Here is a 27954-nt window from a genome sequence, read left to right on the forward strand (position 1 = left end):
AAGTAATTCCATTTCTTATTCATTCACTTCATTAAGTAATTCCATTTCTTATTCATTCACAAATTTCATTTTCATTTTTTCACATATATATATCAGACGTTTATTCACTCCAAGTATTTTCTCTGGTACTCCTGCCTTGTCTTATGGTTTGCCAGCATATCAGTTTCGTTCAGTAATATATTTGTGTACTTAATTAGCATATCCCTAAACTTCACGTACTGTTCGTAAGTTGGCTTATTTGATGCTCTTTCTACCATTCCCACCAACTTCTCTATTGCTATTTCCATATTTGACTGATATATTTCGAACATGTGGAAGTTATCTGTCTTATTATCCATGAGATATGCCTTTGGGTAACTCCAAATGAGCACTGATCTTGCGTCATCGATAGCCTTGAAGACAGTTTTCATGAATTCTGTTGCAGTTTTCTCGGACATATCTGTTAAGTTACTTATCACTTCTTTCAAAGTTTTCTCACGTGCTTTCTTTTCTAACTTCTGTGATTGGATATGTCCACTATATCTAGAATGATAAAAGTTAAATCGATTATATTCAATACGATCTAATTCATTCATAGGTGGCGGGTAATATTTCTTATCTTTTAAATCAATGTCTTGTTCCTTAATATCAAATTCATTATTCCCAAATTGTAATTTCCCATCGAATTTGTTACACGCAAAATGATCGCCATGCGTCGCCCAACTATCGCCACACACCCAACAGAACTCATAATGACATTTCCCACATCTCATATAGTTACAGCCGCCTTGCTTCTCAATAGGAGATTTACATTTCGGACATTTCTTTGTGATCTTCGCTAACAATTCTTCTGACGTCATTTCAACATTTTGTAAAGCACGAATTTGACGACTTTCGAGAAATTGCCTGAAGTAAAATGGCGCATGCTTAGGATCATTCAACATACTTAAGATCGATTGTTGCTCACTTTTAACTGTTTCCCGTTCTTTCATTCGTTCTTTCTCTTTAACTTCATGAGTACGTCGTAATGAATTAAGTTGATATTGTTCAATCTCAAGTTTCTCTTCGGAATATGTTTTGTCCTTTTTATGTTGCGCAATTTGTTTCTCAAGTTCATTGATCTCTTTAAGCTCTTCATTAGATAACTCTTTGTGATGTTGTTCAAGTTCTTTGTTTTGGATTTGGTTTTGTCGTTGGATTTCATCGCGATGTTTAGCTCGATGTGTAACTAAGGCAAGTTCGCGAGCTTCCCATATCGCTTGCGCTTTGACCTTCTTCTCCCACATGACGGATAAGTTCTTCCAAACTTCGATTTGTTCGCAATCTAATGGTGCATGTGAATCTGCATGACATCGCCAACAGATCCGTTTCCCACATGAACATTCAGCAACATTACATGGGCCAACGCAATTGATGGTTAGAACTTGTTGACAGCCAGGATTCGTGCATGGTAATAATTCAGAGTCACGTAAAATTTGATCTTCCATAAGGAAATGTTTGAAGTTCTTACATACCTCTGGACCACAGTACTCTAATATGTCCGATTCCATGATTTGTTGTGGACATCCTTGACTCATACATTTGATGACTTGGTTTCCGCTTTGTATTGAGTTCATGATATGCTCCTTCCAACAGTCTAAGCAATAACGGTGACCACAGATAAGCTCATAACCACAATCAGAATCACAATAACAAATTTCACATTCAATTTCACCAGGTACTTTCTTAAGTCGAAGTGAAGATTGCGCCATGGAAAGTGGAACATGAATTTCCTCAAAACATTTCTCGCGATTTTCACAGAGTTTGGTGGAAACATTGGAATAATTCCATGAAAAATGTTGAAGAAGAAGAAATGAAACATCCTCGGAAAAACAAAAGGTGGTCGAAAGCCTTTTGACAAGATCGTTTTGTTGCTTTTCTAAAAGTTCTGGAGATAAAACATCTGTTGATGGTGGTTCTTCTTCCTCTTCAAATGTAAGATCAACATTGGCTTCTTGTTCTTCTTCAAGATATTGTCCTTCTTCATTCCCAAAGAAAATTTGATGATATAACAATTGTTCATTATCAGCACATTCATCATCATAAACAATTTTGGTGAACCGATTATAAAGGTCTGGGTTGTTTACCTTCTGCAAAAAATCAAGAAGATGCTTGCGAGTTTCTTCTGAAAAATATTCATCTTGATTAAATTCTTCTACAGCTGCATCAAACCATGGAATACAATCATCATCTTGATAAAGCAAGTCACGAACTTCTTCGCCAACTTGTGATATGTACTCAAAGGATTGGTAATCTGCCATTTGGATGTGTCAAAAATTTTGATTTTTACAAACTTTGTTCGAATATTTACATTGCCAAAAAAACCTATCGTCATTTGTCAAACATGTGGCGTTTTGGATTTAATATTTTATATTTTTTAATTTGAAGCATGGATTTGTTTGCAGATGAACTGTTGTAAGAAAAGATTCTTTAAAAAATAGTTTTTTAAAAAGAACATGACTTGATATGAATGATTTTTATAAATGGTCGGCGGTTAATATTCAAAAAAAATGTTTTTTGAATGGATGTAAACAATATAGTTCACATCATTTATCTGCTAACAATTGGATAAATCTGCAAATATAGTTAAATGATGATAATAACATTTGATTTAAATAAAAATAGCAACCAGCCTTTGAACTGTAACAATATCATATAGTCAATAAGAATCTTTAATTAAATTGCATTTTCACTATCAACATTCGTAAAGCTTGAATGAAATCTTTGTAAGCAATTTTATTATAATTGAAAAATTAAAATTTTTGAACAAATTTGGTGTGCATTTGTTTTTCTTAAATTTTCATTGCGATCTAAAAAAAGAGGTCTTGCTACGAGGAAAAACAGTTTGCAATGTAACACTTATAAAAAGAATGGATTAACTCCAAAAGTTTTGCAAGAATAATTTTTATTTAAACGTATTTCTATCGTTACTGCTGTTTAACGTACATCAAACAAAAGTGACATAATTGGTTTCAATGAGCGATACCCCAACGCGCCATTACATTAAGAAGACGCCCATTTCACCACGCCTCATTCCTAAAGTAACATCTCCGAAACCAAAAGTTCAAAATAATTCTTCATATGTTTCGTTTAAAAATCAAAGATTAACATCAATTGATTTACAAGGCAAATACCAAACAGTAAATTGTCTTGATGTCGAAAATAATAAACTAACAAATGAATCTATAAAAGAATTACCCAATACAATTATATCTTTAAATTTAACATCAAATCCTTTAACATCATGTTTTCTACCAAATCTTGAAAAATTACATTCACTTCTTCTTGATAACTGTAACGTTACTTCGTTTGAAGGATTTCCATGTTTTCCAAACCTTCGGTTCTTATCAATGTCAAATAATCAAATTTCAAATTTTAACAAATTTCCTGTTCTTCAAAATTTAGAAACTATTAATTTATCAGGAAACACATTTGATTTCACATCTAAGATTACAATTGCTGCAGTTGGATCAGTTTATCTTCGTTATTTCAACGAAAAACAATTAACAGAAGAAGAATTAGAAAATGCTTTTAAACTTTCTCCAATTGTTGGAGTAGCATTACGTCAAGGTCGTGATCCCTCAGAACAAGATGATGAAATCTCATTTTCTCAAAAATTCCTTACAGAAGATCTTTCTGATTTTCTTTCAAGTCAAGGAGAGCCAACAGATAAGCTCTTTCTTCAAGAAGAAACAGAAGATGATCATACAATCATTAAATTACCATATGATGATTCAACATCAATCAAATGGTACCGTAACCAACCACCTAATAAAACTAATGAAGAATGGGGCTTAGTTGAAGAAGGGACTCCAACATTAATTATTAATCAAGACATCAAACATCACATCATCAAATGTGACTTTGAATTAAACGGTCGACTTTTTTCAATTTATTCTGATCGTCCGGTATCTTCTGAAGATAAATATTTATATTTACCATTTCCAATTGAACCTAAAATCAGTGGTGAACCTTTTGAAGGATCTTTTCTATCATTATTACCAACATCAATTCCAACATATGTTACATGGCTATGTGAATCAGAAATCATATGTAAAAATTCTAAAAATGTTTTCATTACTCCCGAAAATGTAGGTAAAACAATAACATGTCAAATACAGCCATATTTACCATCACTTCCATCACAAAAATTCAACATTATCACCATTGAAACAAACTTAGTCAAATCATTGACACCGTTTATTTCAAACGTATCGTTCCCAGAAACGATAACGGAAAACGAGACGATAGAATTCGACCGTTTATTCATTCCGAAAAATTCTGAGGGAGAGTCCGTTATAACGATAGAGAGGACAAGAAATCCATCAGAACAATGGCAAACGATAAGTACAATCGAACCAAACAATTTTATATATACACCACGAATTGATGACGTTGATTTTTATTTAAGAGTCAAATATATCCCAATTACCAAAAATGGTAATGAAGGTAAAACAACTTATTTTTATTCCAAATCACGAGTTGTACCATCGTTACCAAAATTTTCACGTCCAACAATTGCAGGTATCCCTAAAAGTGGAACCACATTAATTGCATTTGCAGAATATACTGGTGGTAAAAAAGGCGAATGTCTCTATAAATGGCTTTATTCACGCAAACCAATTACGTCGAAGAACATACGAAATCTTCCAATCATTAAACAAGGCTCTCCTTACATTGAACTTGACGATAAAATGGTTGGATGTTATTTAGCAGTCGAAATGACGCCAGTCCGAATTGATGATGTTAATGGGAAACCAGTTTATTCAGCGATAGTTGATCCGATTGAAAAAGGCAATGAAAATCACAATGAGAAAGAAAAGATTAATTTTACTAATTCGTTAAATTCTGGTGAAGTTATTGAGTTTAATGAACCTGTAACATTTTATATTACTGACTTTAATGAATATTCTGGATTCTCGATGATAGAAACCAGTAAAAGTCTTGAAATAAAAGAAGAATATGTTGGCAAAATCATAAAAATCAAAAAAGGAGACAAAGAAGTTATATTAGGCGAAGTTAATAATGTTAAAAATCCACAAATCAAAACATTCCAAATTAGTTATGATAAATCGGAAGTTAATTCTAAAGCAAGTTTAATCTTTGATATCGATAATATATCAAATTATGAAGTACAAATTCTATGGATACAATCAAAGAATAATAAAGAAAAAATTGTCCGAATTGATACCAATCTAAATAACGAATATGAATTTACATCAGATGATATCTCATCACGTATTAAAGCGCGTATAAACATATTCGATGATAAACGTCATATTATTACAACATCAGAAACAGAATTCACAACACCAATAAAAGAATTATCAAATCCATTACCTATAATTGTTGGTGATTTAATAGAATTTTCAACAATTCATATCGAATATAGTAAACCAATAGATAAATATCAATGGTTACGAAGTGACGTAAATAATAAATGGATATTAATCTCTACTTCATCAACATATACATTAACGCCACAAGACGTCAACAAATATATACGTGTCGAAGTTACTCTTAATAATAAAACATTAACAACAACGACAACAAGTATTATATTACCTTCAATGCCTATTGGCCAAATCGAATTAGAAACAAATGTCATTAAAGAAGGCGATGTAATTGTACCCAAATTAATATATAAAGGTGGAATCGAACGTGGGAGTAAATACATATGGGAAAGAGAAGGAAACATAATAAGTAATGAATTAACTTATAGAGTACAAAACTCTGATGTTGATAAAAGTCTTAAATTTACTTATATACCTTGTCGAAGTGATGGTATATTTGGTGAATCGATATCAGTTATTACAACGGAAATTATTCCTTCTGAACCGAAGATCGAAAATGTAATTATCAAACAAAACAAAAACGAATTAATATGTGACGGTAAATATAGTGGAGGAATTGAAGGCAACTCGATAATCATTTGGAGATTAATTGATCAAAAGACAAATGATAAAATAGAAGTGTTCAAATCAAATAAAAAGAAATACGAACCACCGAAGAAATACTTAAACCAATTCTTCGACGTATTATATGTTCCGATACGTAACGATGACTTAAAAGGAGAACCTACAAACTCATCAAATGTTATCTGTTATGAACCGATACCCGAATTATATTCATTGGACATATTAGTGAAAGGCGGCGAAATTAAAGTCGGCAACAAACTAAGATGTGTCGTTGAATGTAGTGATGATTGTATCCCGAAATATCAATGGTATCGAAGTAATAGTGATAATGATAATTGGACATTAATCGATGGCGCAAATAGTTCTGATTACATGCCAAAAGATTCGGATGAAAATTGCTTTTTGAGGTGTAAAGTAACGCCTTTGGATAACAAGGGTAAAAATGGAAAGAAAATGTGTATAAATACACCGGATGTAGTCAAGCCGAAACTACAAATCGTAAATAACGATGATAACTTCTTCTGTGGAAACGAAATTACAACAAATTTTAGAGAAGAAGTCGTTTGGATGAGGGAAATGCCGATGTCAGGAAAATGGAGGCCGATAGTGAGTGGCGACGTTTATTTACTGAACGCAAACGATTTGGGATGTCAAGTGAAGGCCGTTGTAGAGGATTTTGAATCGAAGCCGACTCCAGTAATTCAAATTCTGCCGGAATTGAAAGAGACGATAGAATTGAAGGCAAAGATGAAAGTTGTCACTTTTAAGGCTAAAAGTCACTCGGGAGAAACCGTTTGGAATGTGGACGTGACAGAAAATGGATTCGTTTTGAATGCAAATGGAAGTATTCCGAAAAAATTCAAATGGAAAGAAGCTGTATGTAAGGCGGTGGAAGGAACTACAGATCAAATAGAATTGCATTTTGGATCATCAACAGAATTTATCATGATTCCATTCATAGAAAAGGAAGCGAACTACGAGAAAATAGTGAGAGATAATTATAGAGATGTAATTGTTTGCATTGTGAACAAATTTAAGGAAAGAATCAGCATGTAAAACTGTTTTTAATAAATATTCAACAATATTTGGTATAGCGTTTTTAATATAACAAGACGTCCTATTACAGATCGCATTGTTTTAATTTCTTCCTAAAGAACATTGTTGTGTGTAAATCAGTGAAAAAAGACCGTTAATGATCGTTGTCATGTACGTTAATACTTACCAAATTGGAATGGAAATAAATTCAACTGAATCACAGGAAGAAAATCTTAAAGAAATCTTAGAAGTAAAAGAGGCAAAACTCAATTCTTTAAATGTTACAATGGACAAATTACAAGATGATGTTGATAATTTAATATTAAAAATAAATGATATAAAATACCAAATCAATAAAATCGAAAAAGATAATGAAAGATATAATAACATTAAAAAGAGAAGTCCTATTCCATCACCAGATAAGAAAATTATTGTTTTTGATGAATCTCAAATATCAGAGGAACACCGGAATTTGCTTAAAGATAAAAGAGATTCTATTAACAAAATAAGTGGTCAAATTAGTGATTTACAATCCATATGCAGACCTTTTGAAGAAGAAAATGATTTCATTAAAGAAGAACATTCAAAATGTTTAAATCAAAGATCAAAAATTCAAAAAGAGAATAGAATGCTCCAATTAGAAAAAACTGAATTACTGAGAAACAAACAAATTTTAGAAGAACAAATCAAAGAAATTAATATTGATATTTCTGCATATAAGAGATCATTAGCTGATGGAGAACTTGTAATTGGTGAGTTAAATAAGCGTAAGGAAGCTGTGTGTGGCAATGCTAGTATAACTCAAGAACTTGAACAATTAGTTAAATCAACAAAAACTCAACTTTCAATTCAAGAAAGTAAAAATTTAGATATTATACAACAAATAAACGAAATGGAAGCAGAGATAAAAGAAAAAGAAGAGGAAAGTTCATTGGAAGTAAAAAAAATGAAATCACACATAAATTGGGAATCAGAGAAAAACCAAATGCAAAACGAACTACTCGATATAAAATCACAAGATGCAGATATAGTTAAGCAACTTAACAAAGAATTAAAATATGTAAATGATGCAGAAAACCTTTACAAAGCGGTCATGCCAATAATCAAAAAGTGGCTGCCGGTTTTTAGGGGCACTCCAATTGTTCATGTTGAAAGAAACATTTATGATATGCTAAAAGAAATAAATAATAAAACTCAGAACAATGAAAATATACAAAATAAAAAAGAAGATGATCTCAAAAAATTGATTTCAACTAATACTGAATTAGAAATGATAATAACAAGCAAAAAAGAAAGCATCGAAAAAAAGCTAATGAGGTTCAAAGTGGAACAAAACAAGATCAAAAAAATGATTGATGAAAAACATGAACAAACATTTGAAGAAGAACAGAAAATCGTTTCAAAAATCAATCAACTTAGAATTAAAAAAGCAGAATTATCAACAAGGCAATGATAATACTTTCATATGTATGAGTAAATGTGTTAAGTAGTTCTAAATCATTTTTTTTGGGAGACTTCATCCGAAATGTGATATGAAATAGTCATTGGTGGTTGAAGAAATGATTGGTAGAAAAATCATTGCATTATTTCGAGATACCATCAGTCCTGTAACACTTGAACCAGGTGATTATTTGTTAATATCTATTTTTGCAGTTATTTCAATAATTTCAAGATTCTCTTATTTCTCATATCCAGAACAACAAAAAAAAATCCGTCCAATGAGTTTTTCCGAGTGTTATTATGAAGAGTATCACAAAAATCATCAGCCTCCTCTTACAACATTTTTAAATTCTATTTTTATTTACATGTCTAATAAACAGTCTGATAGTGGTCTTGAACATAACTCAACAATAACTCTTAGATTATGTTTTGTTTTAATTTCTACATTTACATCTCCTTTAGTTTATACTGCAATGCGTTTTTCTTTCTTTTCTAAAATAGCTGCGTTTATATCAGCTTCGTTTATTATTCTTGAAACATCATTACTTTATCAAGACAGAACTTCTTTATCCCAAGGATTTTCACATTTTATTTTATCTCTATTTCTTTGTATAATCATGTATTCCTTTACCAAACAAAGGTACTCGCAAGTATGGTACTTTTTAACTCGAGTTCTTGGTGTTATTTTTGGATTAGCAATTTCAATCCGGAGATCATTTTTTTCACTTTTTTCTATTTACGCGTTCAATGAATTCATTTTTGTTTTAATGGAAAATGGCGCAAAGTTCAATTGGATGTTTCTCCGAAAGCTTTTTCGTAATTTTTTAACTTTTTTGATTCCAACGTTTATTATTTCAGCGTTTATTTGGTCAATTCACTATCCAATCATTTACAAAAAGAATTATTATCTTAGAAAAAATCATCAAGGGAGATCATCTAATCCTAAGCATTGGCCTTTAATGACAGGCTTTCTTAGATTACCCATTGATCGATTTGGAAGATTTTTATATATTGGAAATATATTAATTCATTATCTTTCATTTATTGGTGTTATTATAACATTGTTATTTACATTCAAGCGACGTTATTTCAAAGGTATGAAACTTGTTATTTGTTATGTTTTAAATTATGTTCCATATTTTTATGTTCGTTATGTTGTATCATCAAGTGATTACGACACAGCGCTGATCGTTGCGATAATGTGTTTTGGCGTTGCATTGGACTATGTTGGGTGGGGGACATTACGCGGATTCCTAATGGTCATTGCGTTGACAATTGCTGTGATCGGATTCTTGATATGGGCGCCAATAGTATACAACGTGCCGCTGACTGAAGCAGAGTACCGCAGAAAGGTATGGTCGCTCTCGTGGTAGCACGTAAGTGTGGACTTGTAAATGTTTTGTTTTGTTTAATTTTTCGTTTAAGTTATATCAAAAATATGTTATATAGCGCCGTGAAATTTTGTCTTTAATGATAAGAAAACATGTGAACAGTTTCACAAATATACCAAGTTGATGAATTAATGTGAAACAATATCATAATGATAACAATATTTCACTCACAATGCTTTTATTTATTTGTTTAAGGGATTTTCCAATTTTTGGTTTGCAAAACTTAAAATCTTTTGTATCTTTAGCAAATAAAAATATTCTGGTTCAAGGATCTTAAACACTTTTGTCCAATAAAGTATTTCACTAAGTCTTTACAATGATATCATTGAAATTATTTAATCCTTCTTTTAAATACATATGTAACACTTTTCTGCAAAAACGATAGAGCAATTTCAAAACATTAATGGTCGCGACCGTTAAAATATTTACATAAATTTATTTCACTAAAAAAGTCACTCTTTACTGACCAGTTTCCATCGCCACAATGTTACGTATCACGACTATGTCCTTTGCCAAGTCCCTTCTTTCATTTGCCGTTATTGGATCGGATGTTTTCTTTTGCATGAACAGTTGAATCCACTTCGTCAGTATCTTGATTGCGTTGTCGTTGCCCTGTTCGCCCAGTTTCCTGAACTTTGTTCTTATTTCGAGCGCCGCCTGTTGACATTGGCCGTACATCGAACCTTCACTTTCGCACAAATCGGACAACGTGGTTAATCCTTGGCCAATATCGAAGTATAGGACGGCCTTATTTGCGGCTTGGGTTTGTTTGTTTTGTTCTGTGTTTCCGAATATTGATGCAAATGTAAATGAGCAGATCAAATCTGTGGCTAACGCAAATTCTTTGACATCGTTTTGGTTACCAAAGCCAATAACTTTAAGAACGCGATTGTATTGTTCAAATAAACCAGCAAATAATTCATTGCGTTGTTCTTGGGAAATGATACCATTGCAAGTTTCTTCTTCAAGAGCTTCCATCGCAGATAATATTGAGTAGAAATTGGCATAGGCTTCCATTTTATCTGGATCAAATGGAAAACGATGTGGAAGCTTGGGTGGTGGTATATAAACACCAACGGGTTTGTTGGCAGGCGCAATGTATTGGACTTGTGGTTGAGGTGTAGGCATTGATTGTGCTAAAGGTCGGCCCATATTAGATGAAACAGCACCTGGATATGGATGGAGTTGGGGATTGGATGGTGGTGATGGAATTTGAACTTGTGGTGGTGATAAAACAGTAGGACGTGGAGCTGCACCAGACATTCCAGTTGTATAACCTTGTTGTTGTGGGTAAGCACCCATCATAGGAGCTCCCATAGGATTCATATAATTATTTGGTTGTGCATATGCATTGTTTTGCATCATAGCTGGTTGTTGATAATTATTCATCATTGCTCCAGGTTGAGAATACGCTTGTGTGTATTGTGTCGGATACCCAGCAGGTTGTCCATATGCTGGATACGCGCCTCCATATCCTTGATTGTATCCGTAGTTCATTGAGAAGAATTTTGACGGTTTAGGGTAAAATTACCCCTTTAAATCAAAATAAAAAATTTAAAATAAAATATAAAAAAATGCTTGTTTTTATACAGAGGAAAATGAGCTATCTTGTCGATTCATTTTGAGTAAAAACAGAGCAATAATGTAGGTTACTAGGCATATTAATTGTAGGATAAGGAAAGCAAGGAAATGCTTATATGGAATTATCAAATCATTGAATTCTTTAACTGTATGATTTTTACCTATACGATCAATCACTTTTTTATGAAAATTAAGAAAGTCTTCTGCTATTTTTTTGTTCCTCAATGCTTTTAAAGAATACCCGTTTAATAATTCAGAAAAATTATTTTGCTTTTCACCAGATTCATTCAAGTCACAAGAATTTGCAAAAACAACGCAAGTTGCGACATAGGCAAAAATCCATGTAAATATAGAAAAGCCGATCAAAATGTTACTTGGGTTTTTGTGTTTTATAACAACAGTGATAACTAAAAATATTGTAATACTACTCCATGCAATCACAATAAATGTGGATACAGCTAAAATTGCGCATTCCGCTCCGACGTTAACAAACAATGGGTAAACGATATAAACATACATCGAACTATCAATGATATGCGCAATTAATGTACCGATCCAGATAACACTAAAAACTATTAGTAGTATGTTGCTTGCTTTTACCATATCCTTGAATAAAATGAGAAGCGTACCGTTTTAATGAACAGTAGAATTTGAATGTAAAACACTAAAAAGAACAATAAAAAACGAAATTTGAAATTATTTTTAACAATATTTTGTTAACTATTGTAAACTTTAAATAAAGATTTAAAATGAAAAAATTCTTAAAGGAGTTGAGTAAAATACATTTTAAATAATTTGATTGTACTGGTGTCCGAAAAAAATAAAACACTTTTTTTTTCTGTGATATTATTTAATTTATTAACCTGAAATGAAAGGCAAAAATATAAAAATTTAATGAATAATTATTTTAGGTTTGTGACATCAACTTAAATTACAAAATAAATTTTTATTAGTTTATTTTGTTATCATTATTTTCATGAAAGGAATCTCAAAAAATTAATTCGTAGTAAAATTAAACAATTTATTCTTTTTCTCTTTTATATTTTCTTTATTTTGTCATTCACAGTGCATGTTGTTTTCTCAATTTGATTTTGTCATAAATGATTATATTTATTATCTAGTGATAGATATCACATTAATGTGATTCATTCAAAATGTGAGTTGCCCTTACAAATTATCTGCTCGAAGCTTATAGCTCACAACTTACAAGTAACAAAGCGTCTTTTACTCAAATTATACCGAAAATATTGGAAAATTAACAAATTATTTATTTATATCATCTGGTTAAAAAGCTCAAGAAACTTAGGTTCAATTCTTTCTATATTGAAAATTATAGCATCTGCAGTGATTGCTTCATCTGTAGCAGAAACAAATATTCCATAAGAACCCGATAGTATTTTGAATACAACAACCACCGAATTGCATTCAAAAATAAACGTTCCCAGCTGATCGTTCTTGAGATGGAAATCAAAAATCGGCTTCAACTCAAGCGGCATTTCTGAGTTACTGTCACAAATTGGAAGGAAAGTGGAACCATCAACAATAACTACTCGGCTTGAGTTTAAGGATGATGAAAGAAGATTTACATATTTCTTGATTTCATCATAATTTGGTATTAAATGAGCTATAATCGAGGTAAACGCTTGTGAAAGAGAGCCATCAAAAAGGGAAGTAAGGTAACAATGGTCTTCCGGAATAGAAATTGAAGATAAAGTTTTCTTCATTTCATTGAGAATTACTTCTTGCTGATCTTTTTCTATTCGATCTGACTGATGAATAAGAACAAATATTTCTAGTTCTAGACCACAATTTTGAAGAATTGAACAAAGTTGTTCAAGATTTTTATCTTGAGCATCTTTGGTACAATAAATTATTGCATTTGCATTTGAAATTACTTGAGGTATAGAGTCTTGTTGTGTGAGTGTGGAAAAAGTTGGGGATGGAAAGTCGAGAGTCACGATTGAAAATAAAGTAGATGCATTAGACATGGTATGATTTAATCCTGTTTTTGATGAGCTAGCTTGTGGCATTATTCGAGAAACGATGGTGGACTTACCTGAGTCTTTAGGGCCGACTAAAACAAAGTTTAGCATTTTCAAATGACATGTTATGTGAAAACTGGCCGTTGTCACTTTTCGCTATTTCAATTTGAAAATGGATCCATTCTGTAATGCTTTTTAGGTTCAAAATCGAAAATTCATTAAATTATAGCATGAAGGAAATATTATGTTATAAAATATTGTAACATTACTTCCAAAAATTATTATTTCTGAATTACAACAATGACGATATTTGCGATTTATTCTGTAAAATATAACACATAAAACAGTGGACAATACTTCTAATATAGGTTATTTCCAAATGAAAATGAAAATCTTTTAATACAAATCAGTTGTCAATTTTGATAAGTTCACATACATTTTGATCATTTTTCAATCTATCGTAATGCCGAATTATTTTCACCAGTTTATTTTATATGCAAACAAAGTTGGTCAATTTATGCTATCGGAGTTAAACAAAAAACCTTATTCAATTTTCTGATGAGAAAACATGTTTTCATCAGAAATTTTGAAATGATTTAACTAGTTTATTTTAACAGGTGATAAAATGTGATATGAAAAAGGATACGTTTATTATTCATTTTAATGAGCGAAAGAACACGCTTAACCAAGATCCTTCTTGATATTATCGACAGAGTAAAACACCATGGGATGTCAACTAAAGTTTGCTGGTCAAACTTCTCAGACTGTAAGCCTGTAACATTTCAAGATTTCGAAAATAAGATTCGTCGTTATGGTTTTCCTCTCCGTGATGGAGACCTCGAAATTATATGGGGTAACATTGGAATCAGAGGAAGTGCAATGACATATTCTGATTTTGTTCGATTTATTACAATGGAAACAATTGATCCAAGCATATCAAGTGCACCAGCACCAAAGCCTAGCAGTTCCGGATTTTCAAAAAACATGGATGATTTTGATGATTTCCATGGAAATTCAGGTGAATTTAGAGAACCTGCATTCGAAAGACCAAAGCCTAACTACACAATGGACGAGCCAAAAAGCAACTTAATTGTTGATATATTATATCAATACAAGAAACAAATTCTTAATGCAATTCTTGATTTGGATCCAAATTATAGTGGCATGATATCAACCAACGAATTTGATTCAATCATCCAAAGAGTTGCGGTTGTTAGTCCGGAAGAGCTTGATTCTATCCTTATTTCATATGATCCTACCAATTCTGGAATCTTTAACTACTTCACATTATTTTCTGATCTCATTGACCAAAAAGGGCCTTTTGAGCCGCCTGGTATTTCTCCTCCACCGCGTTTTAGTCGAATTGAAGAACCCCCATCACGTGGCGGTTATGACAGGGCACCCCGCAATGAATTCCAAGAAGCTAAAACACCCAGAAACAACTATGGCTACGATGGTATGAATAGTCCACCACGTAATAACTTCAACAGTGGTTCGCCACGCGGTAGCTTTGATGATCCTGTTTCAAGAAATAGTGGGTATTCTAGTCCAGTTAAATCTAATCGATATGGTCGTGATATCGATGAGATTGTTAAACAGATTGCAGCTAAGTTTGAAAACGTTTACGATTCAAGTGCAGCTTGTTATCATAAATGGAGAGGATACTCAAAGACAATTGGTCCAACAGAACTTATCAATGGAGCACGGAAAGACTTAAAAATCGAAATTACGCCACAAGAAGCTGATGAAATCATTCAAAGATTCGGAGGTGTACTAAATCTCGGCAATTTTACAAGAATGATCGGAACTGGTTCTGACGCAGTAGCTTCAGAACGAAAGATGAAGAAGAGCTTTGAACTCACTGAAGAAGATAAAACACTTCTTCATGTTGCAAGACAAGCCAAAGGAAAAGATTGGGAAGGAATCTTTGATTCTTGCCAAAGCGTTGAAGAACTTGTACAAGGACTCAGAGTTTCGGGTATCTACGTGTTGTTGAATGACATAAGACCATGTTACCAAAAATATGGAAAGAATGGAATGATCAGAAAAATCCAAGAATTTATAGATTCACTATAAATAAACAAAGTTTGAAATTTAACGTGGAATTTAAAGTCATTAATTGTAAATAAAGAAGTGATTTTACTGAAAAATCAGTGCCAAAACGATAGACAAATTAAATGAACAGGAAACTGTTTCCACAGAAAAAACTATCGTCATTCTGAAATTCCAATAATTATTTGATCGTCTTTTATTAGAAAAAATGAAATATTTCATTACCACACCTTAAAAAACATGGGAGCAGAAGTGCTAGCGACGTTGTAGGAGCAGCAATGAATTCGGCGCAGAAGGTGTCGGGCTTTTTTACCTCGACACTGAAAGAAAACGTCTTCAAACTTATGATCATAAGATTCTGAACTTGAAAGCGATTTTCAAACAAACGGATAAAGAAAAAATTGGCCATGAAAATGTAATATTATCGATAGCTAAAAGTGATGTTCTAAATAAAATTTTGAATTTTGTTAATATTTGAGAATTCTATTATCAAAAAAAAAAAAAAAATTGATTTAGAGATTAAAAATATATACAGTTATATAAAAATATTATAATCATACTGAATTTTTTATAAATGACTTTCATATAATATTTCATATGAAAGTTATTTTTTATCTCATTATTTTGCTTTTATTTGAAATGTTTAAAAACAAATTTAAGTATAAATGTACTTTGTGGAAACTTGTAATATATTTAAATTCACATATCTGTCGAAAGGATAATAGTAAAATAATATGGGATATTGAAGAAAATGCAAATTTTAGCATAAGGATAATTTAAATACGAAAAAAGTGACAATTGTACCAAGTCTAATAATTGTTAAAGAATAAAAACAAAATTAATATATCAATTTATGTTTTGAATAGAGCCATTGAAGAAAATCACATTCCAAAACGTATTATATATTCATTAATGTATTTTGTTATCAGATATTCATATAAAATATAGAGTATATATTCGTATTATAGCATTTATTTTCTATCATAAATACTGATATATATAGTAAAGTAATATTTTAATATAAAAAGTATTTAATATTACAACATTTTGTTACCTTAATTATTCTATAATAAAAATTTAAAAAGAAACAATCACTAAAAAAAGAGGGAAAAATTAAAAATGGAGAAGGGAGAAGAAAAGAGAAATAAAAAAAAGGAAAAAAAGAAAACTTTGTGATTAAAAAAAACTAATAAAAAAAACATTCGGTTCTTACATGATGAATTAGATTCAAAAAGTTTACAAATCAATGTTTACATTATTATTTCAATGAGCAATTGATTTAATTATTTCCATCCAACCTCCATATAACATTGTATATTTTTTTCTTATTATTTTGATTGCTCTGATCGTCGTAAAGATTAAATTTTATATAAATTTAAACTAATAAAACATAATTAATATGTAAAACATGACAATTCATAAAAATTAATATGCGATATCAATTATTATTGATCAATTTATTAAATATTAATTAAGTCAAAAATTAATTTTTAATGTAACATTGATATGATATTCGTGTTGTAATTTAGATACGATTAAATATTTCACAATATCTTAATTCTTGATCGTAATTTAGTTTAATATCTAATAATTGTTTCTTACAATTCATTTTAATTGATGCAATGTATGATGTATACAATGTCGATAACTTGCTATTTAATAATATCTGTTTCAGCATTTTCGCCAAATTTTATTTTTGGTTAAAAAACATGATGAAAATCGTAAGTTATTCAAAATTGAATTGAATGTGAATATTACCTCGAAAAACGAATTGAGAGCCAATTTTTGTATGCAGATTACACCTTATTAAAATTTTCCATGGAGATTACGAATTACATATCATAATGGTAATGATTGAATGAACTTCACACTTTTTGAATACTACCCATTCCAATTTTGCCACGGTTGTAGGACAGTACTAAAACAAGAAAGTTAATCTTCAATTCATGCATATAGTTCAAGAACAAAGGGGGTTATAGTCAAATTTGAATAGATGTACGAATAAAAATCACACAATTATCTTATATCGTTTCCGATAACGAAATCGTCAATGAGAGGATATTGATTTATTCTAGAAGAATATGTAAAATTGATCATCATATATTATGAACTACAAATAATTTCTGTTGCCGATTATAAAATATTTGAAATCTGAATTAAAGACATGATTAAAAATAATAATAATAATAATAATAATAATAATAATAATAATAATAATAATAATAATAATAATAATAATAATAATAATAATAACAATAATAATAATAATAATAATAATAATAATAATAATAATAATAATAATAATAATAATAATAATAATAATAATAATAATAATAATAATAATAATAATAATAATAATAATAATAATAATAATAATAACAATAATAATAATAATAATAATAATAATAATAATAATAATAATAATAATAATAATAATAATAATAATACAATAATAATAATAATAATAATAATACACAAACAACAAACAATAATAATAATAATAATAATAATAATAATAATAATAATAATAATAATAATAATAATAATAATAATAATAATAATAATAATATATAATAATAATAATAATAATAATAATAATAATAATAATAATAATAATAATAATAATAATAATAATAATACATACACAATAATAATAATAATAATAATAATAATAATAATAATAATAATAATAATAATAATAATAATAATAATAATAATAATAATAATAATAATAATAATAATAATAATAATAATAATAATAATAATAATAATAATAATAATAATAATAATAATAATAATAATAATAAAATGAAATTAATTTCGCGAAATTCGAAATTAATAGCATTAAATAAGATTCGAATTATAATTATTTTGCTATCGGCGATAAACAGATTTTAGATCAAAAAAGAATCATAGTAAATTTACTATTCATGAATCATCGCGTTATTGGTTAACGATATATTCGTAGTCAAATTTGAATAGAAGAACGAACAAAAATCATTCAATTAATTAAAAAGAAAAAATACTATAACATGATAATTTTGTTATGTGACATAAGTATCGGGAAAAGATGAATATAGTTGCAGGAAAAACCTCTGGTACGCAAGATAAACCCCTGGTACATCAATTTTTTATATAGAATTATATAAATATACATTATTTATAATATTCATTTTACATTCTAGTTTAAAATATTAAAAATTAGAATAATTTTTATTATTAAAATTAGTTATCTGAACATGTGAGAACGTTTTTAATCATCTTTCATCATGCAGGATGATTCTTGTTGAATGTGATGAGTTTCGATCAGCTGCAAATTAAATTGAGTTGCCGACGTAATTTTGTGGAACAATACATCTTATTGCTTTTGTATCATAATATTAATAATAAGTAGTAATATTAATAATATTCATTAAATACAACTTCATCGATATTAAACACAAACTTTGATTGTATATTAAAACTAAATAACTCTTTGAGATTATTAAAATAATTATCAATTTCTATTTTTGAATAAAATGAAGGTAAACTTGCAAGTGGTGAACCCTGTACAACTCTAAAATCAGGATTGTTATTTATATAATGCCGAATTGAATCAAGTTCAAGTGATTTACCATATATATCGTAAATTAAATTTTATATTGCTAGATAATTTCTTGGATAATGTTTTTCTACACCTTGCTGAATATATTTCTCTACATCTTCGTGTTCTTCTGGTGTTAGTAAAGGGGGCCATCCGATTAAAATTTGTTTTTTATTCGATTGCGTTAGGTGATGCTGTATTGTACTTTTACCTATGTTAAATAAGTTCGCTATTGTTCTAATCCCAATCGGTATTTCGTTTACTTAAATTATATTATACATAATAATAACCTGTTCACTTTCTGCTTGAATAAAGTCCATCGAATTAATTATTCTGTCTACGAACCCCCTATATTCTTCCTTGATGCAATAAATGTTAGAATCATCAAGTGTGTGTGGCCTCTTTAATCTTTGTGACGGATGAAGATCCATTTAAAACTTCATATTGTTTCAGTTGAATATCAATTCCTTCTTGTTCAATTTCGATTGCAGTTAGCTTTTTTCTCTCAATTATTGTCATTTGACACATAATACTGAATTTATATCAAATGCCATGTAATTGATGGCATACGATTTTAATTTTAATATAATTATTTTTTCATCGTTTTCCTTGATATCAAGCATATTCAAATAAATGTACCAGGGGTTTTTCTTGTGTACCAGGGGTTTATCCTGGGACTATACACAGGATGACTGATGATAATTTATCAATTGATTTTAAATTATCATGCGAAGGGGAAAAAAGAACCTTTGAAATTATTCAATGATAAAAAAACTGTTACAGTATTTGAAAAAGTTATCGTTAGAAAGTTTTGTATCGTATGTATCAATATATGGCCGAATGTGCATCCACATTTCGAAAATAACTTATGTACGACAATTACATGAATATGCCATCAATATATTTGAATTTTTTTGAGTTTATTAATATTTTAGATAGGTTTGAAAAGAATTTAATATCAAGATTTTATATAATTAAATAAAATAAAATAATATTTCATCATTGCCCAAATAATTTCTGAATTTTTAATTTCTTCATAGATTAAGATATTATTCTTAGTTTTTTATTAATTATAGATGCAATCATGTATTTATATTCGAAATATCTATAATATCAAGATCGTATGATACACGCGATATACGATTATAATTCGATTTTAAGTTATTTAAATCATCCCACAAGTCCAAGCGATTCGAAGTCAAATTTGAATGAGTGAATGAAAATCACTCAATCAGCTCGTATCGTTCTCAAAGACAATTTCATAATAAAGTTTGCTCAAGAAACGGTGGTATTGAATCATATTCGGAAAAATAGAGAAATTAACAACATTACGAATAATGTTAAATAAATTGAAAAATGTAATATATCCAAAATTTGAAAGCACATGAGTAATATGAGATAAAAGGAATCGATAAATGCATCTCAAGTCAGTATTTTGAAGATAATGTGCAAATTGCATTTGTATAGATATTCAATTTATGAAATTGAACATTTTGCTTATACAAAAATTCGAAAAAAATCATCAAATAAATTCAATGATCAATAATCATTTTTTCAGAAAAAAATGTATAAAGTTAGTACAGAAACTATTTTATTGATTATAAATTATTAATCAGGTTTAATAAATACATCATTAAGGTATTACGAAAATTATCACATCATTCATTATTCAAATAAAATCATAAATTTAAGAAAATCAAGATTTCATATAATTATTCAAAATAAATAACGAATCACGATTCTATGATAAAATATCAATATTTTTATTTTTCAACAAAACAAGAATCATTTAATTTGGATGTTTACAAATTACAATGATGTAAATAAATAACGTATCTTTCCGAGGAAAGGGTAAAATTTTGATAATATTTACCATCATTCAAATTCGCTCCTATCGTCACTTATCGTTGCCCCTATCGTTTGATATAAATCATGCAAAAGTCGATTATTGTCACTTTTCGGAATGAAAGAATAGATTTATCTCGTGCTAATTATGATATTATTTATAGATATATATTAATCATAGATGTAATAATGCATATATATTATATATTCATTATATCAGAATCGTAGGATGATCGCTATATATGATGTATGGAAATCGCAAGTCGAGTTTAATATATAGTATTAATAGAAACTTGATGCAAATCAATAAAGTTAAATCAAGTAATAGCTATCGGTGGGGAACTCGGGATAATCATTTTAGCCTAAAAAAAAAAAATCTGGTAATTTTTCATCGCTTCTTCAGGAACAAGCAATCAAAAAAAATAAACCTTTTAATTTCTCCCAAACCATAAAATTTGTGGAAAACGTTAAATATTCCCTTTTCCCGACTTTTGGGAATCGGGAAAATTTTAGTAAAATTAGAGCTGGGAAAACTCAAGCTTTGAGAAAAATATTTTTATTCGTTTTGAACAAATAAATACCATATGTTCATAATATTTTCATCAATTAAAATAAAATTTAAAAAAGAGATTCCGCAATATAACAATTTTATTATTAGTGAAATAAAGTATACAAAAATTCAAAAATGATTGAAATCAAGTTTTCTATTATTCAAATTTTTCTTCATTAGGTTTTTGAAATATTTCATTCTTTATTTTGGATTTTTCAGTGAATATAGTACTCGTTTTCATAGTTTTGTTTATGCCCAGCATAAGTTGATTCATAGTTGAATATTTTATATCTTTCGCCATATCAGAATCAAATTTTTCATGGAAAAAATCATCAACAATTTCTTTTTTCATTGTTTTAATATATTCGATGTACTGATCTTGATAAATTGAACTTAGGTTGAAATTGTTTAATCAAATGACATTTGCCTTCATAAGGGCATATATGCTAGCAACGTTGGAATGATATAAAGGAAAAGGATAATTTTCGATTTTTGTTTCTAAATGTGGAAATTTGAGTGTCACTTTTCGTAAATTATTTGGAGAACATCCAAAAAAGCGCGCCAATACTATAAAATGAATCAGGAAGAACAAAGCCAAACACAAGCAGGAAATGAACCAATTTCACAAGACTTTGTACTTTTACTAACAATTAGGCAATACTTTATGCTTTTACGACAGGAAAAAGGTCATCATCCAGATGCATCACCACTTGATTTAGAAATATTATTAATTATAAAGTTTGTATGTTCAGTAAATGACAATCCAATTAAAATGCTGAGCAGTGTTGGTATTATTATTATTGGTGATAAAATTGCAATTAATAATTCTCTTCTTCATGATGTATTAATGTCTTCACGGTCCAGAATTAACAACACGCTAAACAAACTTAAATGGCATGTTATTCCGATGGGGAATCCAGAAAAATTTGATATTTTACGTCCGTTACTTGATCGAAATGATGTTCGAAACTGGACTATTCGCGAAATCCCACAGACAGCTCAACTCTATTCATTTGTACAGAACTATCCACAAGTTCAATTTTATGATGGAGAGAAGCAACTTATATTATCAACTGTATCCAACGAAAATAAAGAAATACTTAATCAGACTGATGAATCAACTATCAACGTCAGCCTTGACAGCGAAAAATAAAATCATTTCATTTAATAAAAATATTTCAGTATTTATTATTTTTTTATTATCATAAAAAAAATTTTCTCTAAATGATAAAAGATTAAGCGAAAAACATTTATTGGCTTTCATCTTCATCTGTTTCAAAGTCTTCCTCTTCTTCTTCCTCATAATATTCATATTCATTATCTATTTGAGGCAAATCTCCTCCATAATTTGCTCGACTAATTTCACCAAAAGTTTTATATATTGTGTTCATATATTCATTCCAATTTTCGTCATCTTTTGGTTCTTTTTTATAATTACAGATAAGTTGTGTGGCTTGATATAAATGATACCAATATGTGGCATTTATAGTTTTATATTCTTTAAATGCAATTGGTATCTTTTTAATCATTTCTTCAAGTGATGAATCATCGACTTCAAAAAACAAATATTTAAATAATACTATAAATAAATGATGGAGTATAGAATTGGTTGGATATTCAAATAATTTCCGAAAATAATAAATAGGTAATTGAGAAAATTTTTCTAAATTGTCAGTGACTTGTGATATGAAATAGACCACGATATCTGTCGCATTACTTTTAGAAATAGTGAAATCTGGACCATTTTGGATAAAGGAACAAATTTCATCGGAGTTGGAGAAAAGATATTCTGTTACATTCTTGTATGTTTGAGAGTTTCGAGAATCTTGAAGGGATTTACAAATGTTTAATAAAAGTAAAAGAGCTTTGGGAGAGTTGGGAGAATTACTTTGAAAGCCAATTTCATAGAGTCTTTTGACAGTGTCAAGTGTGGCGATTGATAATATTGAACGGGGATTATTTTTAGAAACATCATTTAAAAGGTTGAAAATAATAGCGTTGTAGGACTCATCATCAGGCTTGAGTGAATTGAAAATTGTAGGAATAGTTTTGTTAATTTCCCTGAAATTAATTATTGGAACATCATTTGAATTAAGAATAGTAGACAAGCAACTTAGAATGGGAGGATCTTGGTAATGAAGCAATAGGTTAGGAATAAGTTTTTCCTTTTCGGGTAACGAAATAATGATAAGACCAGTTGTAGAATTAACAATTGAGGTGAAAATCATAGCAAACGTAGATGCCTTAGAAGGTGAATATTCTGAGTTTAGGAAGTTGGAAATCTTTTGAAGGAATTCTTGATTTGATGGAAAGCTATTTGTAAATGAAATAACAGGTGTACTCAAACAAAAGACGGCCCCTGAAACAATTTCTGCATTATCCTCTGTTATATCAGAAAAAGCAATATCAAAAATTTTTGTAAGATTAGCAGATAAGTATAAAATCAGTTGTTCAAGTTGTCTACGGAAAGCAATTCTAAATTGTGGATGAACAAGCACTTTCTCCAACGTGCAATCATTTCCTTCGATTATTGACTTTATTTCCGAAAAATCTTGGTCGATAAAATCCCAGGGGTCCATGAAATAAACGTTTAACGTACAAGTTGTTTTCATGAAAAAGTGTCGTTTCAATAGAAAAAGCGTTTATCAAAATTGAAAAAAAATAATTTTGTTAAAAAATAACCAAATCTTCCAAAGCGTTTTTTTCCAAATCATCATCAAAAGTTTTAATGAGTTTTTTAAGGCGCAAAAATGGGCCTGATGAATTTAAAACAAAATATTGCTTTAGTCAAAAATGTCATTTTATTTCGCAAAATTAACTAAATGTTATATTCACTAATTTTATCTCTGTCTTAGGATGGTGATAAGAGTCTACCTCTACAATTTCTATCATATGTACATTCTCCATACCACTAATGACTTTACCCCAACAAGTATGTTTTCCATTCAAATGTGGCGCTGGAGCAGTTGTTATAAAGAACTGGGATGCATTTGTATTTGGTCCGGAGTTTGCCATTCCAACCATTCCAGGTTGATCAAATGTATGTCCATTTGGAGAAATTTCATCTTCAAATGTTCCACCCCAAATACTTTCACCACCAATTCCAGTACCCGTAGGGTCACCTGTTTGGATACAAAAGTCTCTAACGACACGGTGAATCCTAATGTTATCATAATATCCACGTCTCGCATGAGTAACAAAGTTTTCTACAGTCAAAGGGCATTCCTCAGGATACATTTCGAATTTGATACTTCCCATGACTGTATGTAAAGTTGCGACTCGAGGCCATTTGGTGTTGGCGGTTTTTCTCAATTGAACGGTTTGTTGCAGTTTTTCTTTCGATGCCTTTTCGTTGAAGACATCGCGCTTCGGCGATTCTGGGTTTTTGTTGGTATATAAGTAGATACGTTGTCGATCAAAGGCAGTAAGGATTGCCATAGGCATGGAAGATTGTAACATCGCAACGGAATTATATCGTTCATGTTTCTCAACTCGACCAATTATCCTAAGTAAAGAGCCATCCTTAATGTTAATGAATTTGAGACCGAAAGGAGATGGATAAGCAATGATGGAATTGCTTTCATCAAATTGAACACTGAAATAATCAAAATTATTTCGATATTGTTTTTCGGCAGCAATGCGTGCATTAAAGTCTTCAGGTTCAATGCCATAGGTAACGTCTGGATCAAACGTTTCTCTGATTTTGCGAACTAGTTTTCCACTATGAATATTAAATATGTAAACACACCAATCACTTGCACATATTGCAATGTATTTTCCGTTACTGGATACTGCAATAGAAACAGCTGTTAAGGATGAGCCCGCAAGAATGAATAAATCTGTATCAAGTTTCATTTGATAATCAAATTTTGGCGTTTGACCTTCACTATCCCAAAATTCAATTAAGCCTTCCTTATCGCATGAAACAGAGCAATTTAGTGCATCTATGTGTGCCATGCAAGTAATTGGTGAATGATGAATTTCAAATTCACGAATTATTTTTGGAGGTTCATTGTTATTAACTTTTTCAAGACAGTCAATAACAGCTATAGTTGTCTTGCTGGAAAATGTAATGGCAAGCTCGTAAATTGGAATTGCTGGATTATGAAGGAAATTAACAATTATAGAATCAGGTACAGAAAAGTCATATTTAGAAACAAGATCAAAGGATGGTATATCAAAGACACAAATACGGCCATTCTTTGAAGAAGTTGCAATATATTTTCCATCATGGGAAACTGAAAACGAATTAAATGGGCCATCTTTTGTATTAATTTTACGCACAAATTCTATGTCTGTTTCTGTTTTGTGCCAAAATTGGATAACACCATCAATACTCATTGAAATGAAAAAATCAATTTGTTCTGAATAAGTAACAAACAAAACTTGGTCAACATGCATATAAGAGCGATAATACATTTCGGCCGAAGGAAGTCTTGAAAGAAGAACATCTTTGAATGTTACCTTTTCTGTGTTTTCAGCCATTAAAGGAGCTAAACGTTTATTTCAGATGTTCTTCACATCACATGTCATTGATTTTGGGGTGGTTCGTTTTTGCAGGACGTTTACTTTATTAAAATGGCTGTTTCTGAAGCAGAATACCTTATGTACTACCAAAATTATTTTCCATTCGAAAAAATACGCGAATGGATATCATACAATGGCCAAGAGCCATTAGATAATCGTGAATGTTCTTTTTGGTTTGATGATCAAAGATTTACACGTTGGAATCATATTGATCAACTTCCTTCACTCCTCAGTAGAACCCCACCAATGCCACCTCAACGTATGGAAATTGGTCCAGTTTATACACATCCAATTCAAATCAGAAATTCGATTCCCAGTAGTGATTTTCATGCAAGTCATCGTGAGCTTGTTTTTGATATTGACGCAGATGACTTCAAAGAAATCAAACATTGTTGTGGTGATTCTGAAATCTGTGAACATTGTTGGTTATTTATGGAATGTGCTCTCAAAGTTCTAAGCAAAGCTCTAAAGGAAAACTTCGGCTTCAAAAACATCCTTTATGTCTTTTCAGGACGACGTGGTGTACATCTATGGGTTTGTGACAAAAATGCTCGAGAATTAAATGAAGCAGTTCGTCGTTCCATCGTCAGATATTTAAATCTCAAAGAGATAACAGAAAAAAAGAACGGAAAGTTTTGTCCGTTAGCATGTCAAATGCTTCCAATCTGCGAAGACTATTTTTGTCGTATTGCTGAAGAACAAAATATCTTTACATATGAACCCATATCCAAACAAATCGAGGATCTCATTGGTCGATCTTGTTACCAATGGCTTATGGATCAGTTCCGATCATTAAATGGCGAATTTCCAGCAAAATGGAACAGAGTAAAAGAAACAAAATACCACACGCTTCGGTTTGGAGAGACTGAAAACTTTTATAAGTTGATATATTATTTTACTTTTCCAAGACTTGATGCAAATGTTACGACGATCATGAACCACTTACTTAAGTCCCCATTCTCAATCCATCCGAAGTCCGGATTATTATCAGTTCCAATACCGGAAAATATGTTTGATCAATTTCCACCAAATTGGGTACCTTCACTTAAGGATTTACTGAGTGATAATCCTGATGCTTTAGCAACCTTCAAAGAAGCAGTTGAATTGTTCGAGAATTTCCAAAAAAGTACATTGAATGAATAAAAATATTTGTCAGTGATTTCTTCAATGTTGTTACAAATCATTTTGGTGGGAAATATTAAGAATTTTATTAAAGCAATTTACATGTTTAAAAATATTTTTAAATTGTCTTAAAAATAATAGTCAAATGTGAAAAAAATATACTAAGTATTAAACATATTACAAGATACTGAGAGGAAAATGGAAAAATATTTAAATATTGTGCTTAAGTTATGAAGAAACTTAATTTTCATTCAAAAAGTGTACAAATAAACTATTGAAATTCTTCAAAATGAAAAATGAGCAGAAGGAAAACACGGAACGATCCATAAATATAAAGAATCAACATAAACTTCTTCAATTAGAACAAATTATATTTGATATAGATGAAGGAAATGTTGAAACATCTGTTCAATTAACCAATGAATTATTCAATTATGATTTTCCTGAATCTTTTAATCTTGTAATATGTCGTTTAATATATTATGCATATATATCAAAAAAGAAAAATCAATATTTATATTTTGATTTTTTGAAAAAAATTGAATTAAATAAAGAAGCAGTTACAAATTCTCGCAAACCTATTGACACCTTTCATCGGTTTCTAATTGATATTAACTCAGAAGAAGCGAATTATTTAATAGAAAGAATGATAGACCAAAATATAATTGGAACCAATTTAGTAAAAGAAAAGGAAACATTTTATTTTGCACACAGGATATCTCCAAATATTTTAAATCATTTGATGGAATGTTACATAGATCCGTTCAAACAAGAATTCGTATCAAATTATAAAGCTCTCTCTGAAAATAATTGGGAACTTCATAAACAATTCATTAAAGAAGGAGTTAATCCAAATGCAATTGCAAAAATAATTCGAAATGATGAAATCGAAAAACTTCAAGAAACAACA

General features: G+C 29.9%; 8 protein-coding genes across 8 annotated transcripts; 4 read left to right on the forward strand and 4 right to left on the reverse strand.

Moving 5' to 3' along the window:
• Nucleotides 1-104: 104 nt before the first annotated feature.
• On the reverse strand, nt 105-2279 carry GO595_001972 (IBR domain containing protein; the record flags this gene model as incomplete). The annotated part of the gene is made up of 1 exon (XM_067914829.1): nt 105-2279. The coding sequence occupies one exon, from the start codon at nt 2277-2279 to the stop codon at nt 105-107; it is 2175 nt and encodes a 724-aa protein (XP_067777658.1).
• Nucleotides 2280-2993: 714 nt separating this feature from the next.
• On the forward strand, nt 2994-6992 carry GO595_001973 (Leucine Rich Repeat family protein; the record flags this gene model as incomplete). The annotated part of the gene is made up of 1 exon (XM_067914830.1): nt 2994-6992. One exon carries the CDS (start codon nt 2994-2996, stop codon nt 6990-6992), a length of 3999 nt encoding a protein of 1332 aa, XP_067777659.1.
• Nucleotides 6993-10261: 3269 nt separating this feature from the next.
• Nucleotides 10262-11299, reverse strand: GO595_001974 (uncharacterized protein; the record flags this gene model as incomplete). The annotated part of the gene is made up of 1 exon (XM_067914831.1): nt 10262-11299. The coding sequence occupies one exon, from the start codon at nt 11297-11299 to the stop codon at nt 10262-10264; it is 1038 nt and encodes a 345-aa protein (XP_067777660.1).
• Nucleotides 11300-14028: 2729 nt separating this feature from the next.
• On the forward strand, nt 14029-15441 carry GO595_001975 (uncharacterized protein; the record flags this gene model as incomplete). Its single annotated transcript, XM_067914832.1, has 1 exon — nt 14029-15441. One exon carries the CDS (start codon nt 14029-14031, stop codon nt 15439-15441), a length of 1413 nt encoding a protein of 470 aa, XP_067777661.1.
• Nucleotides 15442-21969: 6528 nt separating this feature from the next.
• On the forward strand, nt 21970-22548 carry GO595_001976 (uncharacterized protein; the record flags this gene model as incomplete). Its single annotated transcript, XM_067914833.1, has 1 exon — nt 21970-22548. One exon carries the CDS (start codon nt 21970-21972, stop codon nt 22546-22548), a length of 579 nt encoding a protein of 192 aa, XP_067777662.1.
• A 97-nt stretch (nt 22549-22645) lies between these two features.
• GO595_001977 (uncharacterized protein) lies at nt 22646-24007 on the reverse strand (the record flags this gene model as incomplete). The annotated part of the gene is made up of 1 exon (XM_067914835.1): nt 22646-24007. One exon carries the CDS (start codon nt 24005-24007, stop codon nt 22646-22648), a length of 1362 nt encoding a protein of 453 aa, XP_067777663.1.
• A 202-nt stretch (nt 24008-24209) lies between these two features.
• Nucleotides 24210-25880, reverse strand: GO595_001978 (peptidyl-prolyl cis-trans isomerase CYP71; the record flags this gene model as incomplete). Its single annotated transcript, XM_067914836.1, has 1 exon — nt 24210-25880. The coding sequence occupies one exon, from the start codon at nt 25878-25880 to the stop codon at nt 24210-24212; it is 1671 nt and encodes a 556-aa protein (XP_067777664.1).
• Nucleotides 25881-25973: 93 nt separating this feature from the next.
• Nucleotides 25974-27065, forward strand: GO595_001979 (DNA primase small subunit; the record flags this gene model as incomplete). Its single annotated transcript, XM_067914837.1, has 1 exon — nt 25974-27065. The coding sequence occupies one exon, from the start codon at nt 25974-25976 to the stop codon at nt 27063-27065; it is 1092 nt and encodes a 363-aa protein (XP_067777665.1).
• Nucleotides 27066-27954: the final 889 nt, after the last annotated feature.

This window comes from Histomonas meleagridis, assembly GCF_020186115.1.
Source record: "Histomonas meleagridis strain 2922-C6/04-10x chromosome Unknown contig_16, whole genome shotgun sequence".
Taxonomy (NCBI): Eukaryota; Parabasalia; order Tritrichomonadida; family Dientamoebidae; genus Histomonas; species Histomonas meleagridis.